At 34.1% G+C, this 12,963-nt stretch overlaps 2 protein-coding genes across 2 annotated transcripts; one reads left to right on the plus strand and one right to left on the minus strand.

Annotated features, from left to right (window-relative positions):
- Positions 1-780: 780 nt before the first annotated feature.
- On the plus strand, positions 781-8,730 carry LOC129924115 (uncharacterized). Its single transcript, XM_056017925.1, has 3 exons — positions 781-804; positions 4,587-4,733; positions 5,352-8,730. Exons 1-3 carry the CDS (start codon positions 793-795, stop codon positions 5,523-5,525), a joined length of 333 nt encoding a protein of 110 aa, XP_055873900.1. The 5' UTR covers positions 781-792; the 3' UTR covers positions 5,526-8,730.
- On the minus strand, positions 8,635-12,490 carry LOC129924114 (transcription factor 25-like). The gene is made up of 7 exons (XM_056017924.1): positions 12,351-12,490; positions 12,091-12,212; positions 11,673-11,831; positions 11,473-11,557; positions 10,569-10,648; positions 10,102-10,180; positions 8,635-9,923 (listed from the first exon to the last, which is right to left on the minus strand). Exons 1-7 carry the CDS (start codon positions 12,444-12,446, stop codon positions 9,657-9,659), a joined length of 888 nt encoding a protein of 295 aa, XP_055873899.1. The 5' UTR covers positions 12,447-12,490; the 3' UTR covers positions 8,635-9,656.
- Between the last annotated feature and the right edge of the window lie 473 nt (positions 12,491-12,963).

Consider the following 12,963-nt stretch of genomic DNA (forward strand, 5'->3'; position numbering starts at 1 on the left):
TTTATTTTTAACATTAAAATGGCGTTCGATATCTTACAAAGCTGAGATTGCTTATATAAAAACTGCTATTATCGAACACCCCCTTTTTAAACCTCAATTTTCATGTTTAGGTAACAAAGGAAACTTTCAAATAAATAGTTGTAAATATTTCTCAGCCTAATTAGAAGCGTATTATATAGTTTTTTAGAGCTGAAGCATCATTAGCATTAAAAAATACCCTTAACCCGAGACTCACTCCACTCTTCCCAAGAGTTCAAAAAGTGTGAATTTTTTATACCAATATTACCAATGCACTTTGAATATAAGTAAAAAAAATGATCCTCGGGTGAAAATGAAACTAATTATAACTTAACTATAAAGAAATGGACGATGCACAATAAGAATGGACTAGTTTCTTTATAATCATCGAAATAAAGGAGAATTTTAAAAAATACAATGGGGTGTTCGATAAGTACCTTAAAACGAAGGTGTTCGATAGATGTAAGTTACTCTAGACTAACTAAACTTAAAACTAACTTACTTGTAGCAGTGCTATTTCTAGCATTGGTGAAAGACCCAAAGAAACATGAAAAAGAGGAACACAGTCAACATATTTTAATCCTTTTGATGATTCTTTTCCTTTGCAATCTTCAGCTAACAATATTCCATTTACTGCTGCATGGGGATATTTCGCTGCATGCAATAACAGCTTGCAGTGAGCCTGAACAGTTATTGTGGGATCAGCCATATTTATCTTTCTACACTATTATACTAGAGATCTAAGTATACTATTGAGTCTTGATTTGCTGCGACATGATTATGACAGTAATTTTTGTTGTTTTGTAGAAATTTCTATCTACAAGATTCTAGCAAACATCTAAATATTCTTTTTTTTTTTTTGGCTAGATCTAGATCTATATCTTGAACATCAAAATGTATATTAAAGAACATCTTGTAATTATAGATCTAGATCTAGAATCTAGCCCGGTATCAAAACATGTCAGCGTCCATTCTATCATTTTTGTTTATAGATACAGAATCTACTATCTAAGCATGGGTGCAAAGGGTATTATTTTAGCTGTTGAGGCAGGTATTTGTGCTGCTATGGCTTCTGTTTCAGCGAAGCTTGCAGTAAGTTCAAGTTCAGCAAGGGAATTGGCAGCGCTGGTTTGCTATTCAGTAAAAAATATTTTTGAGCACCAAGTTGAAGTTCTTTCATTGTATGAGGTAATCAATATTTATTTTATATAGATCTAGATTCAATTGAAGGGGCGTAATAGAAACTAGATCTAATGTAAAAAAAAAATTACAAACATTTTTTTATTTTATTATATTTATATAATGTAACTGTATCATATGTGACTTTCTCTTAAATACTTAAAGGAAAATAAATTGGCTACAAAAGTGTACAAAATAAAATAAATTACTGGTATTCAATAAGATATTTTAAAATTATATTTGAACATATAAAAAATTCATAACAAAATCAATATTCTTTTAACCTTTTAATTATACATTAAATTGATAAATATTGAAAAATCACAAAACAAATTGACACAATGACATTCTATCACTGCGAATTTCATAAAAGATGAACAAAGGCACTAATTATATTTATAATTTTTTTTTGTCCCAGGGAAATTAACTAAAAAGGAGGATAACTACTAAAACATGTTGTTCCTACATCCAATTTACTACAAAAACAAAAAACTATCTCTCTGCTCACATCCAGAAAATTAAAAAAAAGGGATATAAATGCTTAGCATTAAAAAGATAGTGAAATAAATATTTACTGGTACCATGTTAATCTCTGAGAGTAACACGGTACAGCACTCACCAGCAGTAGCAAAGTTACTACCTGAAAGTAATGCCATACTGAAAGAGATAAAACTCATATTTTTAAAACATTTTATGAAAATTTAATGTGTCCAGCAGGCCGAGGAGATTGAGCATCACTGGCTTAGATAGTAGTGAACAAAATAAATGCTATATATGTAGATTTTATTACACTTTTCTGGATTTTTTTACAAATATTTTTGTATAACTGGTCCACTACACCAATGGATTCAGGATTTCCTGATAAAGAGAGAACAAACTGTAATAATAAATTGCTCCAAATCAACATCAATAATAGAAAACTCATGTGTATCAGTACTTCAAGGAACAGTTTTGGGCATGATACTCATTCTAATTTTATATAAATGACCTACCGAATCGCATTAGTTAAGGAACAAAAGTTAAGATTATTAGCAGATGACTTAGACTTAGACTTAGGTCCTCCCGCGCTGTTCGGCGCATTGGGCGGCAAGCTGTCTCCATAATGATCTGTCACTGGCAATGTCTGAAGCCTCTTCCCATCTGGTGTCCACTGTTCTGAGGTCCTCCATGAAGGTGTGTCGCCAGGTAATACGAGGACGTCCCTGTTTGCGCTTTCCTCGTTTTGGCTTCCATGTTATCGCAACTCTTGGTGTGCGTAATTCATTTTGACGTAGAACATGTCCCGCAAACCTCATGCGACGCTCAGTCACAACCTCACTAAGTGTTCGACTCCCAGTTCGGCAAAGGATTTCCTTGTTTGAGATCCGGTCTGTGTAACTGACTCCCAAAATCCGTCTCAGCCATCTCTGTTGAGCCACATTTAGTCTTTTCTCAATTTTGACAGATGACTTCCACATCTCACATGCATATGTAGCAGTTGGAATGACGATTGTGTTGAGAAGTTGTATTTTTGTCTCGAGTCCAATGGCTTGGCTAGTCCAAATAGGCTGCAGCCTTTGGAAAATGCTCCCTGCCTTTCCTATTCGGCACGCTACATCATGGTAAGCATCTCCATCATTTGTTATGATGCTGCCAAGGTACGTGAACTTGTCCAGCTCTTCAAGCTTTGACTCGCCAAGTCTGACGGGGACACCCTTTGCCTTATATCCCACTCGCATAATTTTAGTCTTATCCAAGTTTATGCGGAGGCCAATTTTGGGTGCCTCTCTGTCTAGGCTCTCCGTCATTTCTTGAATGCATTTATTTGTAGCCCCGAGTAGTGCAACATCATCAGCAAAGTCCAAGTCCATCAATCGGAGTTGTTCATGCCATGGAATACCAAAGGCAGTCTGGTTCATTGCTCTCCTCATTATGTAGTCGATGGCTAGGAGGAAAAGGAAGGGAGATAAGATGCACCCCTGTCTCACACCTGTCTCGATTGTAAAAAACTCTGTTGTTCCCTCTTCTGTTTTAATGCAGCAACTAGACTGACTGTAAAGGTGTCGTAGAATCTGGACGAATTTTTCTGGTATACCGTATTCTCTAACTATTTTCCATAGTGATTCTCGGTGGACACTATCAAACGCTTTTTTTGAAGTCCACGAAACTGATCGTTAGCCGTTGTTGGTACTCAACAACGTATTAGCAGATGATTGTATTATAATATAAAGAAGAAAAAAACAACAACAATATTTGCAGATGATTGTATAATATAAAAAAGAAAAAAAAACAACAACAAGAAACTGAAATTTTACAAAAAGAATAAGAAGAATAACAGAAATGGGAATCAAATTGGAGCTTGGCTTTCCACTGACTATCCTCATGCTTTAGAAAAATTAACAACAAATAAACTTGGATTAGGCCCGACCTCTAGCAATCAAATGTTTTTTTGGAAATAATAGCAACAAAAGTTATAATGTATCAATCTCCTGTATGTACTTTAAATGTAAACAAATCAAACATGTGACGACAATATAATATTAACAATATATTATTATCCAGTGAACGATTTGTCGGTGAACAAGTTGTCTGTGAACCAGTTTTTGGTGAGCGATTTGTCGGATGAATGAATAGTCGTGTGAACGAATTGTCAGGTAAATGAAATGTCCAGTGAAGAAATTGTTAGTGAACAAATAGTTAGTGAACGATTTGTTATTTGAACAATTTGTCATGAGCCAACTGTTGGTGAACAAGTTGTCTGTGAGCCAGTTGTTGGTGAGTGATTTATCTGGTAAATGAATTGTCGGGTGAATGAACAGTCATGAACAAAATGTCAGTGAACTAATTGTTGTGGAACCTTTAGCCATACATTATCATTGACATGGCTGTTATAATCCTTTTGTCCTTTTATAAGCCAGTTAATAAACAAACATTGAAAAAAAATTTTGTTAGAGACTTAAAAGCAAAGTACCTTACTCCTATCAATATCAGATCAAATAGAAGAATCATCAAAGAAATATATAAAAGAAATATGTCTAATAAAGCCATCTTTTCACTTTTTTTTTTTTTTTTTTTTTTTTGAGTTATAAAGATTTATGTTTATTGTTTTTTTTATAAAACATTCATGAATAAATTCTACATGTTAGAGAAGGTAACCAGTTAAAGAAAATGATGGAAATAAGCATGGACTAATTCTTGTTATGATTGAGAGATTTTGTGACTGGTGTATGTAATATATAACTATCTATTCCATTACTGAAATAACCTGTTACAGTAGATGGCTTAGTAGTAATCAATGAGACAGAATTTCTGTTTAAAACATTTTTACTATTAAGTTATAAATACATTTGAATAATCTTATTGATAGAGCTATGTTCATGGCATTTTTATGTATTCTTTCTCTTTTTTAGGTAATGTTAACAGTTAGATTAATCAGTGTCTTGGGAATTTTTGTTTTCAATGCATTAATGTGGGTCCTATTTACCAAATCAATGCACCAGTGCTCTTCTACCCTTGAGGCAACTACTTTCAACTTGTCTTCCAATTTTATTTCCACGGTAAGTAAATTACTTTGCACTTTACTTTTGACCTATTAGCTTATGAGAGCGCAGGGTGTCTCCATGAACCCTTTCACTACTGAGAAGGATTTCTCTCAGTCAACTGGCATGTACTAAGAACTATTCACCACTAGTCATGCTTGAAAGTTCCTCAACATATGAGATCATTACTGTGTTATGTCACACAATATTATACATAGTGTAGAACCCTGGTTTTGGTCCATTATTTAAAGTGACCAGAGGATGCATATCAAGGAGAATTTCTTTATATTTCTATTACGTGACTGTGACTGTCACGTTCCATGGGAGGTCTGCCACTCCAGCTCACAGATACTAATGATGGCCCCTTTATGGAATAGTGTGGGTTACCATATCCCTCTTTAACTCCCACTCCAAGACTTTGATACCATTGCTTTGGCTCCCAGTCTACTGATATAGCCCAATGAGGACCAGTTTCATGACCCACTTTATCATATCCTCTTCCATTCCACTAATGGATCCCATGTTGTGGCCAACGGTAAACATTTACCTCAGTTTTTGCATTTTTTTTTTTATCATAACATTTAATAAAATATAATTTGCAAAATTGAATAAAAATACTTTATTGTACTTTTTCAGGCCATTGTTGGTAATTTACTCTTTGGAGAGAATTTAAACTCAGTCTGGTTTGTAGGATCACTGTTCATTATTGTTGGATTGACAATTGTACACAGGTCATCTGATGACATCACTTCTACAAAGAGTCAACAATGTATAGAGAAAGAACAGAGGGATAAAACTAAAACTTTGTAGTTGGGAACAGGAAGTGCAGTCAGAAGGGAGAGAACTCTAATGTTTTATTTAAAATGGTTGTTTTTATCATGTTGGCAATATGCAAATAACATCATGGCCTCAGCAACAGCTATTGTGTCCCAGCCACATTCCAGAAAATTCATGAAGAATAAAAAATAAAATTGGGGACATGTGAATTTTTTTTTATAAAGCTTATATTAACTCGCACTTTGTGTAAAATCTCTAATTCTTTCATACAGTTTGCAAAAGCTTCTTGTCACACATGGGTCTCACCTCTGTTTTATAGTTCTTCCATCATGGTTCGATGATGACCACTTTTGTCATCCAGTGCACTGTGGTTTTGTGCCTCATGTGGCTGGTGAGACCTATGTGAGCCCGGAATGTTCAGCTGCACACTGCAGATTATTTCATCTGGAGCTAGTGTCATTAACTTTGCTATTTTCTCTGACACTTTTCTTCTACCAGCACTGTTCTCCTTGTCCTCTGCAATTAGTGTGCCAGTTTTCACAGGGTGACCCCATGATGCTCTGTCCATGTGCTTCTGTCTCCCAGGTGGTTCAGAGATGTGTTAGGGTATCTTTGAAGTGTTTTCTTTGTCCACCCTGTGAGCACTAAATAAAGGAGTCATTTAGGGATGCAGGAGTCTTCCATTCTGCAGATGTGACCTGCCCATCGCAGCTGAGACTGCATCAAGATTGTGTGGATGCTTTGCAGGCTCTCTTTGGTGGACTTCGGTCAGTATCAGGTATTTTTTTGCCATTTAACATTCAGTATTTTTCTGAGACAGATCATGTGAAAATGGTTCATTTTTTTGTGTGCATGTTTTCTACAAACTGTCCACGTTTCTGAGGAATAGAACAATTTGGGGAGGATGACAGCTTGATAGACTCCTAGCTTTGTACTAGTGGTAATACCTAGTCTATTCCACACATTTCTAGACAGTCTATCAGGATGCACTGGCCTTGGCGATATGCAAATTGATTTCATTATCGATATTTCTGTTTCAGGAGAGTGAGCTTCCAAGCTAGGTAAATCTGCCCACTGCATTTATTTCCTGTCCATTTATCTTAATGCTTGGGTCCAAATATAAGACTTCAGTCTTTTTTTGTTTTTATAGTGACCAAAGTCTGAAAGGCTCTTGAAAATTCATTGACTCTGCAGATCAATTTGGGAACAGGCATTTAGGGCACAGTCATCAGTGAAAAGCCCATCCCTGATTGTTGCTGATTTTGTTTTTTTGATTTTGCTTTGAGCTGTGGGGTTGAATAAGCCACCATCAAATCTGTTATATTTATTCCACTACTATCTCTGTCTATGAATGCATCTGTCAAAGTAGCTGAGAACATAAGACTGAGTGTGGGTGCTAGGACACAACCTTGTTTTACCCCATTTGATACTGCAAAGGGCTCTTTTCTTTACAGTTACCCAACACAATTTTGTTAGGTGCTTTTATTGTGTGCTGCCTTTTGCAAGTAAAACAATTTGTGTCTAGATTCTCTCCCCCCCCCCCCCCCCCCCCCCCCATAAAACTGGAACAGACAAGTGCTAAGATCGTAACATATTGAGAAAACTAAAAGCATGAAATAGCGCTAAAAAAAAAACAATTTGTAAAAAATATGTCTAATCCCACAGATTTATTATTGTTTGTCTAGATCTATTCAAATTTAATACTTAACTGATCTATTCTAATACAACTATGCTTATTATAAGCTTTGATTTAAAAAAAAAAAGTATTTATTATATTTTTCTTGTTTTATTTTCTGAATCTAATTTAATTTCGTTACTTTTAACTCAAAACATGAAGCTTTTTTTTTGTTAAATGCATACATTTCTGTAGCTGTTTTTTTTCCCTTTTTCTTCTAAGGCTTTAATAACTTGTAATTATGTTTAGAATGAACGCTTCTTGGCACTTAGATACAGTGCTACTAAAAAAAACTGTTCAGAGAATCTATATATATAATTCTTTTCTTCCCTCAACAGTTTGGACGAGCAAGAAGTAAAGGAAAGATCACTCTCTTATTTCTGCAGATAGTAACCCCACAAAAAAAACAAGAGGGGGGGGGGGGGAGAACAAGTGGGTATTCACACGTTGCTATGGATGGCTGCGCACCTGGACTGTCAAACCCTGCCTGCTCCCACCCCCCTTCGTCCTGCAGGAGGTTTGGACTAAGAAGTAAACTATCTTTAACTCTAAAGGAACATCTGAAACATGTAAAACATTTTACAAACACTAAATAGCAGCGCCGGACTTAACCATTGTGACCAAGAAGTCATGGAAAGAGAACAAGTAATCTACTATGTATATTCACCTGTCACTAAATAGCAGGGTCGGACTTAAGCATTGTGGGGCCCTATGCTAAACGGATTTCGCAGGGCCAAGTTTGGGTAGGGAAGCAGACAATAAGTGAAATTTAAGAGTTTGTATTAGAAAATAAATTCATCTATGCATTCTATTCATTCTTTTCTACATACAGAATTACTTTACAAGCGTGTAGCAAAGTCATACAGTATATCATGATAATTATGTTTCCTACATAGCTCACCCTCCATAGCAAGAATTACCAAAGGTTTCAATCTATCTTTGAGAATTGTTGACCTCAAGTAACTCTTCATTAGTTTGAGGCACAAGAAGCCTCTTTCACCAGATTACACAATCACGGCTAATGCATAATGCCGTTTTTATTTATCTCGCGTAGGATTGGCTTTTTCCATATTGAATGACACCCCAAAAAGACAATTTTTGTCTATATATTTCTGTATATTTTATGGACTTTTTCGTATATTTTGTAATTTTGGGAGATTTCCAGGAGCTTCTGGTAAATCGACAGGAGGGCGCGGGAAATCTGTTTTAAGTTATTATATGGTTTAATTTAATAACTATTACCCTTAGAATTAGCGCAGGTCCTATGAAAGTGCGGGGCCCAATGTGGTCGAATAGGTTGCAGTGGCCTAAGGCCGGCCCTGCAAAATAGTGGCGTATGCTACTCCGCCAGTTGACTAGTGTGTATATATATATTACAAGGTTCATGAATTGTGATGCTAACAACGACACAATTGAATAGACCTGTATATTTGATGTTTTTGCTCAAAAAGAAAAAAAAAAGTCGAGAACAGTTTTTTGTTTTATTTATTTCACATACTTTTAATTTAGAAAAGAAAAAGACTGTATTTTCCAAACATGGTATTCAAGTTACCATCAAGTTCATAGCTGGTACAATCTCACTTTTCATTCATGAGTCATTGTCAAACACTATGTGCATTTTTTTCTATTTCCATCACAAGAATGAAATAAATAATTAAATTACATTATAGGAAAAAATAAAGTGCATTAGACCTCCAGATTACTTGTGGGACAAATTTTTTTAATTTTAGAATATATTCAGTAGTATATTATACCAGCATTCTGGAACAGACCAGATGCTGAAATAAATCATTATTTTTACTAGCCCAATGGATAAGTAGCCAAGCTTTCATCTTTATTCAAACTGGCTGATGTAGGTGATGAAGGAAGATATTTGTTGTTAAAAAATCAATATGCCCAGTGCACTCGAATTTTTAAGTCTTAAAAAAAATAGCTTGATGGGCTACAACATCATAGGAAAATATTATCATAGGAAAATATTATGTTCTGATGGTTTACGTAATAGTGTAAAATTAATTATGTTGATATGCTATATTAATATTCAACTGAAAACCAATTTGGAATTCTTTTTCACATTAATTTGCTTAGAAATAAAAACAGGCATTTTTGGTTTTCAACTTGTGTACCATTCTGTGGGTCATCGCTCTTAATAGACCGTCGACTTACAATACCCGGTAATTAACAACTATAACATTAATATTTTGTAGCAGTACAATAATTATAGCCAGGGATGTCATTAGCTTCAAAATTCATGAATGTAAGGTATTTTCAAAAGCTCAAGCTATTCTAATTAATGTTGTAATTATAATGAAACAACAAAATAACGGTACTGTAACATTTTTATGTTACAAAAAAACAACTAAAGATAGTTTTAAATAGCCTTAGGGAGACAAAAAAAACTATCAAGCACAGCACAAAGTTACAACTTTCAATTGGTATCACCTCAAGTTATCAAAAGCACAGCACTAAGTTATAACTTTCACTTGGTATCACCTCAAGTTATCAAAGTTGTCCTCATCTTCTTCCCACTCTCTCTCATTCTCTTCTAGCTCAACCTGATCTTCCTGGTTGTTTCCATCTTGTCCCTGTGCTGGACCAAAGGGCAGACTTAACAGTTGTCTCATGGCTTGCATAACTGCCTGAACACTGTGTTCAAGTTGTTGGCTCATTGTATTCCCTCCAACGGCTCCTTCATTTTCTCCTTCATCACCTTCATTAGCATTCAGTTGTTGTCTATCTCTCATATTAGATGGTTCCTAGTTGGAATTAGTTAGTGATTAGATAATTAGTATTTAAAAAAAAAACAGCTAGATAAAATGAATCACACTTTTCAAGGGGGAGAAGACACTAAAACAAATATAAACATTTAATAACATACAGTAATTACTAACAATTCAATAACGGAAATCTGTCTACAGTTCTAACTTGACTTACATATGGATTGTAAGATGGCATCAGTGAACGAAGTAAAGTTCTAAGTACTCCACTATGATCTTCTGAGGCCACAGTTTGTCTAAGAAGTAGAACAAAAAAATGAATGAAAAATAAATGGTACAAAAAACTAATTAATGGACTAAAAACATCATTACAGTACAAGTAAGAACAATTCTCAATATAAAAAAATAGAAACAATCATTTCTATATTGCATCCAGAGATGTATTCAGTTATTCCTTATTGACTCCAACACAGCTGAAATAAATAATCTATAAATAAACCAACAGATAAACTAAAATCAATCTTAATGCAAATAAACCTTGCAGAAATAACAACATGGAGATTCGTGTAATTACTTAATGAAAAAAAAAATTTTTAATAACTCTGAACAAGGCATGACATGAGAAAAGTCAACTGAAATTGTATTCTGGACTATGATTGAGCCTAAAAAATCAACAACAATTACCTTGGAGGTCTTGAATAAGCTGCAATGCTGTCATGAGGAGGGAAAGGGTCATAATTTAAAAGTGAACTGCCAAGGTATTGCTGAAAAAGATGACAAGACTTTCATAGCATCTTTTGACAAACAAATTAGGAATGATGTAGTAGGTCTTCACATAGAAGTATTTCCTTCCATACCTCTAAGTAGAGCAGCCTAAGACTAAACTTATCATTAGACCTCTTTTGTACAAACATCTGTCATTTAAAAGATAAGACAAGCCTAAAACTAAGTGAAGATATAGAAAAACCAGCAAGCATTATTAAACTTGATATAATAGGTTGAGTGCTTGACATATATCTTAGTTGCATCCAGATAACAAAAATCTTATATTTTAAGTTTCCACACCTTGGTTTCCTACATGGAAATGAACTTTACTTTAAAAACTTATTTTAGCATAAAAGATTACAACTAGATCCAATTAATCATATAAGAATCTACTCTAAATGTAGTTCATACTACTGCCCAATTAGATGTGCTGCATGCATTTCTAAATGTTGATGTTTTCAAGATTACATCCAATTTTTATAATCTACCTTAAGTCTCAACCTAGAATCTACTAATAATCAGATATAATAATAGTAGATCAATTTTAAATAAATAATACTGGTTAAATCTAGATCTAGTGAAATTCCTGAGTCTGGTATGTCTTAATAATTATAAACGATAACTGCTATTTCTTAGATTGTATATTCCCAATTTGGGATTTCTGAACAAAACAATTACGGCCAAATCTGGACATACAACCAAGCATGAAAAACAGAAAATTTGTCATTCTTTTTCACAATTTTGGCTACATAATAAGTGTTATGACAATATTCTAAGGTTTTTAATCTATCCATGGTTTCCTTTTTAATATTTTAATACTTACACGAGGCAAGCCAAGACCTTGAATCTCAGATAAAAAATAATGCCTTACTGTAGAAAGTGGTGGCCGTCGAAAACGCTTTTTCCTCCTGTAAAAAAAGAATAAAGAAATAGTTGAAGCCTCAAAAAAAAATTTATCTTTGAAGTAATAAATATTAATATTTCATAGAAAAAGATAAAAGCAATCATTTTCCATTTTCTTACAGAAGGGCATATTCTTTTGGTCGAGGGTCTTGCCCTTTATTCACAATTTCTAATACAGCCTTGACATTGGCTTCTAGCCAGGAAATGACCCCTGCTTCTTTCCAACAGGATTCACATCTTTTGACATACAGCGTGATCATTCGCTGCAGCTCACTTGTACTAAAGAAGAGAGGAAAATAAGTAGAATATCATTTAGTTCTGCTATAAAAAAAAACAAAAAAGAAGAAATGATGACAAGAGATCGTCCACATAAGATAATAGGAAAGAAAAGACAAAAATTATTGAGAATGAAATTAAGAGAAAAATATTAACTAAATGACAAAATTTTTTCATTTACTTTCATCTTATAATCTTGTATGAACAATGCTTTTTACACTAGCTGTCTACAACTATCCAAAAGGAAAATTGTAACACACACCTGTCATTTAGTTCTGCTGTGCTGAAAAAACTGTGACCACTCACTTCTTTATCCAACTGGACACTGCACTGATCCATGAGTGGCACCAATATCATTGGGAAAAACAGAAGACTGTCCTGGAGCTAATAAAAGTAGAGAATAAAAAGAAACACAATCAAGACTGATAATACAAGGCATCTGATTCAAATCAAATTATAAACAATTGTCCATAATGAATTAAAGCTAAGAAAAAAAGTTAATGTACTAAATGCAAAGTTTACCAATAAATCTGCAGATGCAATGTCTCCTCCATCTCGTCTTGCAATGTGATAATGGGCAAGTGGTATTGACATAGCAAAATTAGGTACATGTTTCATCGACTCTGTTATCTAGTCAAATTAAAGATAAAATAAACAAAAAAAGTTTATTATATAAAAATCATTACATACATGTACAACAGTAAAATCTACCACTATTAACTAATGGGTAGACTTTTGGGCTCCAATGAAAGTTTGGGAAGGTTCTTAGCTATGAATTGACACTCAAACCTAAAGATCATCACAAAGTTTTCGTATATACATTCAAATACAAATGTGAAGCTAAAACCATGAATTATAAAGGCAGCACTGAGAACCAATTATTAATGAGAGAAAATGGTGAATCAAATATAGTGAAATAAGGGACAGCACTGATCAGGGCACAAACCATGGACCCTCCGATTTGACAACTTTTGCTAGCAGCAACACAGTGCCAAGTGAACAAAACCATTAGATTAGAACATTCAAATCTAAAACAAAAAGATCTTTCTGATCAGTAACTATCATTTCTTAGTTTTAGTATGGATTAATTGAGCTAAAATATTTCATGATGCACTCTTTGGAAAGTTGATGCTGC

Source organism: Biomphalaria glabrata, unplaced genomic scaffold, assembly GCF_947242115.1.
Source record: "Biomphalaria glabrata unplaced genomic scaffold, xgBioGlab47.1 scaffold_141, whole genome shotgun sequence".
Lineage (NCBI taxonomy): Eukaryota > Metazoa > Mollusca > Gastropoda > Planorbidae > Biomphalaria > Biomphalaria glabrata.

Coding starts and splice junctions, on each gene's coding strand:
- LOC129924114 (XM_056017924.1), bottom strand. CDS start 12,446: ATGAAACATGTACCTAATTTTGCTATGTCAATACCACTTGCCCATTAT. Junction 11,832..12,090: donor ACAGCAGAACTAAATGACAG/GTGTGTGTTACA, acceptor TCTCTTCTTTAG/TACAAGTGAGCTGCAGCGAA. Junction 10,181..10,568: donor GCTTATTCAAGACCTCCAAG/GTAATTGTTGTT, acceptor TCTACTTCTTAG/ACAAACTGTGGCCTCAGAAG.
- LOC129924115 (XM_056017925.1), top strand. Junction 4,734..5,351: donor CTTCCAATTTTATTTCCACG/GTAAGTAAATTA, acceptor GTACTTTTTCAG/GCCATTGTTGGTAATTTACT.